Below are 5877 nucleotides of genomic sequence, written 5' to 3'. Positions count from 1 at the left end.
AAACACGTGACGAACACGGCAGACCGCACTGCGCACACACCGGCTGGGCGGTAACGGCAAAATTAAACTGTGGTTTTTGGCACGGGCGGCCACCGAACGCGGTTTGTGTGTGCAACGAGGGGCACGACACGGAACATCTAACTCAGGCGGCAAGGGCGCACAGAAAGCCAAGATGGCGTTATTGAGTGACGACGGCACACCAGTTTGCGAGTGTAACAAATTACGAGCATTGCCAAGACGGCTGAGAAAAGGCGACAGACACGGCGAGCTCGCGACTGAAGGCACTGCGACGGTCGGCGGACAACACCACGCAACGCCGATAATATCAACGCGCGACAACGGCGGGATAGTGTGGTATGGAGCGCGTGTGCTCGTGGTGGGAGGTAAGCCGATAACGGTCAACCGGTGTCCGCGAAACGTGCGGCGGCGACGGTTCCGTATCCAACATATATTATAAAATCAATGACACGGCTCAAAAAGTGGTTTCATATATTATTATATCATGTATACAAGCCCGGATTAAGGATCAATTGGGCCTAGAGACACCATACACTTAATACACATACTAACGAATTTATATTGTATAATTTTTTACTATAAAAAAAATATACAGAATGTATCTTATGTCATTGTACGCGTCTTTTTTTTTTTTTAACAATTATGATATGGAATTTCGTTAAAACAAAAAATGACGTGTTTTTCTATTTTTAACAGTCAATTTTTTTTATTACATTTTCAAAATTTTTAAACACGCAGTTGTACCAATAATAAAATTGACTTTACTTTTTCAAAGGTAACCACTTTGACCGTGCCCCCTTGGCCCCCCCTAATTCGGGCTTGCATGTATATTGTATAAATACAATTACTTTGCCTAATATTTTTTTTAAATTTGATTAAAAATAAAATAATAAAAATTCAGTACCTGCAGAAGATGTAGATGGGCTTTTGTCTGAATTGTATTTATAAGGAATTGCATTTGATTTCAATTTGTTGTTTTTATAATTTAAAAAATAATCTGGAGAAAAATGCTCCTGGCATATGTAACGATTGTACAACTGTTTTTCGTCTAGTGACAATAAACTTAAATTTCCTATAGAATATTATTTCAATATATTTCAAACACATTTGTTAACTAATTAAAATACAATTTATTTTTACCAGAATTAATTATCCAAGTTTCACGTCTTTCATCTTTTGGGATTCGAAACATTGATATATTGGGGAATTGTGTTGTTGTTTTAAAACAATTAAAATACTGACATTTGGTACCCGGCATTTTCCAAAGTAGATAATTAAATAAGTATAAAATAATAAAAAAATATTTTAATAAATCAGTTCTTAAAATTTTTAGATATAGTTACAATTCTGTAAAAACTTGAAATAAATCGAAAAATATATTGTATGGCTCTGTGTCTTAGTGATTTACTGTGCAAATATCACAAACGATATAACAAAATATAATAACCCAGATAATGGCAGTAGCACACAAATTACAGAGTACTAATGTACTAGCCACTAGGTGCCTAGGTATCGTTTTCCGCGGAGTTTTAATTTCAAGTAATAATAAAAATAAAAATAAATACGATAAGATTAGGTAGGTATATAAAGTCGGTGTGCAAATAACGAAAATGATGGCATTACAAGCGCATAGTTTATTATTGGTTATTTGGTCACACTACTCAGCAGTGGATCTTACCCACCACTTCCCTCTTATCCATCCTAAGGCGGGGTAACACCTCGGCTGCCAGCGGCCGCCGATAGCGCTTCATAGTGGCTGCCAGCGACTAACTGTTGCCGATTTTTTGCCTAGCACAGCTAATCTGTATATTATAAAATCAATGATGATATAATTAGAATTTATTTTTTATTTGAAAAACGTTAAAAATTGATATAAGGTAATTTAGGTAGGTAATGTAAACATTACATAAGTATATATTTTTGAAGATCATTCCTAATAGCTATAATAAATAATGACTATGACCAATTGACTTTAAAATGGAAATCAACGTTAAACAAAAATAGATTAAGAATTTAATCTCATCGATAAATCCACGATTTATTTAGACAATGATCATTAATCTCAACCAAAATTAATTAAGAATAAGCAATATAATTACTATCAATCTTTTGATATTTTAACTATGTGGAATATCTTAAATATTATTAATTATTAATTTAAATTATTACTTTGACACTCCTCTATAAATAAAACAATATATTTTTATTAGTTCATCTTGTCTATTATTACTGCAAATTACAATCTAATAATATTCGCATAGTGATAGACTATAAAAAAAATTAACCAACTGTTCGATTATTTTGTATAAGTACGTGATACGTCATTAAATTTTTTAAGCTACTATATCAATTATGTTTCATAGCCATGTAGAAAAAACGAATACATTTATTGTTAATAATATTAATTCATATTCATTGTTGCTTAACTAAAGCAAAATCGAATTTCTATAAAATACCAACAAATTGTTTGAGTTATAACATTCGTCATAAATTACTAACATACTTCAGCTGGATATAATGAGATTAGTGAATACAAATTCGATGTACAGAAGATTTAATTCATTTCCTTTAAAATCAAAAAAATATCTGTTTTTTAAAAATACCTTAGATAGGTATAACATTTTTATTACCTAGCCGCATCATAATATTTTATGCATTTATAATCGAATAAATGGCATACATTTTGTTTTTCCCTGACGTTGTAATAACATAATAATAATTGGTTTTAGTTTTTAAATTAATTCTAAAAAAATTTACAAATTTCTGCTGATAAAATATCAACACAATCCAAAGATTTTAATACAATAATTAATATAATCATTCTAAATCAATAAATGAATCCAAACCTCTTAATATTTGTAAGTCATCAGTTGAAGTAGCTTGCATAATCCGAATTGAAATTACTAGAATTGTAAGCGTAATTAAACTATTCTTTAAAAAAGTCATTTTAAATTAAAATAAGAATATGATAAAACTTATGTGAATATTAAACGATGAATTAAATAAAATATTATTTCTCGACTTCTTTTGTGAGCTATCTGCAACTATCATCAGCTCACAAAAAGTACTGTTCGCCGTAAAATAATAATTTATTTATTTATCATACTAGTGAATAACAATATTGTACATTTGTCGGTGAACGTCATATTTGTTTATTTTTAACACCTGAGTAAATTATGTGTTTACCATTTAAAATGAAATTAAATGCATGCCACGTAAGCAAAATAATATTTTTTTTTTAACATTTTTTATATACGTTTAAGACTTTGACGATTGAGGTCATTAACCCATAAGGTTGGAACTATTGGTACGGTTGGTTAGGAACACGTGTATGTGTGACGAAGTTTTTGCATACTGCTACCCTGGGTGATTTAAAAAATATCATTTTGTATTAATATAAGAAAATAATAAAATTTATGTAAGCGTTGAACGATGAATTATATAAAATATTATTTCTCGATTTTTTTTATGATCTATCTGCACTTCATTAGCTCACAAAAAGTACTGTTTACCGTAAAATAATAGTTTATTTATTTATCATACATGTGAATAACAATATTCTACATTAATTGTCGATGAACGTATTATTTATTTATTTTTAACGCCTGAGTAAATAATGTGTTTACTATTTAAAATGAAATCCAACAAATGCCACGTAAGCAAAATAATAATTTTTTTTAAGAATTTTTTATATAAATGTAAGGCTTCGACGATTGAGGTCATTAGCCCGTAAGGTTGATGGTTTTGGTATGGTTTGGTTGGAACTGTTGGTATGGTTGATTAGGAACACGTGTATGTATGGCGAGGTTTTTTCACACTACTAACCTGGGTGGTCACCCATCCGAGAACTAGCTGTTGCTTACTCTCAATCACGTAACGTGATTAGTTTCAGCCACTGCGCAGCGCTGAGCCACTCAAACTAATATTGTTACCTACCAAAATGTTAAAATAAATATTTTGTAAATAGATTTCGTTTATCAATTGTGATTGTTCATCTCCTTTTGGGTGTAAATCGCTGCAGTAAGTGCAACTCAGCCACTCTGGTGTGCAATACAGCTACGTCAGATCGCGGACAATGTGCGACAGCAAATTAAGTAGGCAATCCACATGCGGTGCATTGCAGACACGCCGATGAGCGGCTATAAGTGCAACTCAACTAGCTTGGTTAGCAATGTGCGAAGGTTCGATTTGATGCATGCAAGCATGCTTGTACCTGATCTGCTCGATTAACAAATGGCAACCTATAAATAAAAAAAAATGCTTTTTTCTACTAATTATTTCTCCTATATCAATAGAAAGCATTTATAAAAAAAAAATTTCCTTCATAAATCTCAAAATCCCAGTTTGAGAAACTCTCCGGGGTTGGACATACCGGGTCCCAGTGTAATTTTAATTCATCCAGGGAACCACTCAAACTACAGTGGCGCCGAACGCGTATTTTTTATGGGGTGGTTCGCTCCAGTGATTACTTTGGGATAGTTGAATTTACAAAATAATCATGTGGGTGGTGGGTGGTGGTGGTAACTAATTTTTATACTTTGCCCCACCAAATGAAAAACAAGTCGGCGCCACTGCTCAAACATACACAACAAATGTCATCACTCATCAAAATTGGTCCAGCCGTTTAAAAAAGCATACGATACATACAGCCAAACATTTACTTTTTGTATATAGAAAATCGTAACTTGAACCTATATTTTAACTATAAAATTAATTAATAAATAACAACAATATTAAGGATAATCTAACAGTTTTTATTGTTAATATTTTATTTTGTATCATAATTTATTTTATTTCCTAAATAAATTTAGACATTTACAACGCAGAAGCTAAAAAAAAAATAATTAGTCCTATCTAGCTCGAATCTGCAATTTCATCGCCACTATCTAGATCTGTGTCGCTGTCAAAACGATAACCATATTGTTTTCTTTTTTGAGATGATGGGTTTTCAATAAAGTTTTTTGATTTACCTGGGTACCTAAATGTCTATAGTAATTTATTTAGTACATAATACAGCGAGTACTATAAGTTTCATAGGAATACTACGAAGGCTTAGTATGGCATATTATGCATGAATTATTTTTTTTTTTTCGATTTAGTTAAAAATAATAGTTAGAAAATAATACCTTTTCATTGTTATGTTTCTCTTTAAATTGCCTCAGAAGATGAAGACATTTTGATTGTTGACCTAATTTTGGAAATAACTTAGCAACCAGTTGAGGCTCAGTTAAAGTAAGGAAAGCTACTGAATCAATTTCTTCTTCTAAAAACAATTAAATAATTGTTAAGATGAAAATTGACATCATTCTATAAAATTGTACTATTATGACAAATTAAAATATTCAAAGTTTTATATGTATGCTGCAAGGTAATAATTATTATCGTATAAGTATAGTACCTACCTTTAAAACGTTCAACAAATTCTTCAAATCCCCATTCTTTAAGTTTTAATTCGGTGAATTCATCCATATTTGTCATAATATAATAAAGCTAGTGAAACATGGGCAATTCAAAATATTATTATAATAATTAATTGTAGGTACTTATATAATATATTTTTACCCGAAGGTCCAAAGTGTTTTCGTAACAGCACTTTCTATATAGTTTATGCCTGGATAGTCTTGGAGAACTGGAAAATTTAATTTAACTGAATAGTAATAAAGTAATATAAAGTAACTTGTAACCATAAATCTTTAATAGTAATAAGTAGTAAATATAGTATGACACATTATGTCAAAATAATATTTTAGCTGTTGTATTCTACCTTAGACAGTCGTCAAATTGTAAATTATAATAAATATATTATTAATGTAGAAATAAAATTTAGCGAATAAGTAAATTATTAGTTATTACTTAGTC

General features: G+C 30.7%; 3 protein-coding genes across 7 annotated transcripts in view; all 3 read right to left on the bottom strand.

The window, feature by feature from the left end:
- Window positions 1–1913, bottom strand: part of LOC107882199 — a 4547-nt gene extending 2634 nt beyond the window's left edge. The window contains exons 1-2 of the mRNA XM_016800239.2: window positions 1159–1913; window positions 923–1090 (exon numbers count right to left, since the gene is read on the bottom strand). Coding sequence (XP_016655728.1) covers window positions 923–1090; window positions 1159–1276 — 286 coding nt within the window. The 5' untranslated portion in view covers window positions 1277–1913. The remainder of the gene's footprint in view (window positions 1–922; window positions 1091–1158) is intronic.
- Window positions 1–5877, bottom strand: part of LOC100168229 — a 396335-nt gene that overhangs the window by 343030 nt on the left and 47428 nt on the right. The gene's annotated exons all lie outside the window — the stretch shown is intronic.
- On the bottom strand, window positions 3197–5856 carry LOC107882207. 2 transcript variants are annotated; one of them, XM_029489233.1, is made up of 4 exons: window positions 5581–5856; window positions 5421–5508; window positions 5145–5281; window positions 3197–4259 (listed from the first exon to the last, which is right to left on the bottom strand). In XM_029489233.1, exons 2-4 carry the CDS (start codon window positions 5494–5496, stop codon window positions 4245–4247), a joined length of 228 nt encoding a protein of 75 aa, XP_029345093.1. In that variant the 5' UTR covers window positions 5497–5508; window positions 5581–5856; the 3' UTR covers window positions 3197–4244. The 2 variants fall into 2 exon arrangements, with proteins under 2 accessions (XP_029345093.1, XP_016655736.1); XM_016800247.2 differs by having other exon boundaries at window positions 3199–5004.

Source organism: Acyrthosiphon pisum, chromosome A2 (genome assembly GCF_005508785.2).
Source record: "Acyrthosiphon pisum isolate AL4f chromosome A2, pea_aphid_22Mar2018_4r6ur, whole genome shotgun sequence".
Lineage (NCBI taxonomy): Eukaryota > Metazoa > Arthropoda > Insecta > Hemiptera > Aphididae > Acyrthosiphon > Acyrthosiphon pisum.
This window is presented reverse-complemented; position numbering and strand designations above follow the sequence as displayed.

Bases quoted from the DNA above. Each gene is read 5' to 3' on its own strand.
- LOC107882207 (XM_016800247.2), bottom strand. From the start codon at position 5,496: ATGACAAATATGGATGAATTCACCGAATTAAAACTTAAAGAATGGGGA. The intron at 5,282-5,420 runs GTAGGTACTATA...AATTGTTTTTAG, and splicing joins ATTTGTTGAACGTTTTAAAG to AAGAAGAAATTGATTCAGTA. The intron at 5,005-5,144 runs GTATTATTTTCT...AAATTACTATAG, and splicing joins AGAAACATAACAATGAAAAG to ACATTTAGGTACCCAGGTAA.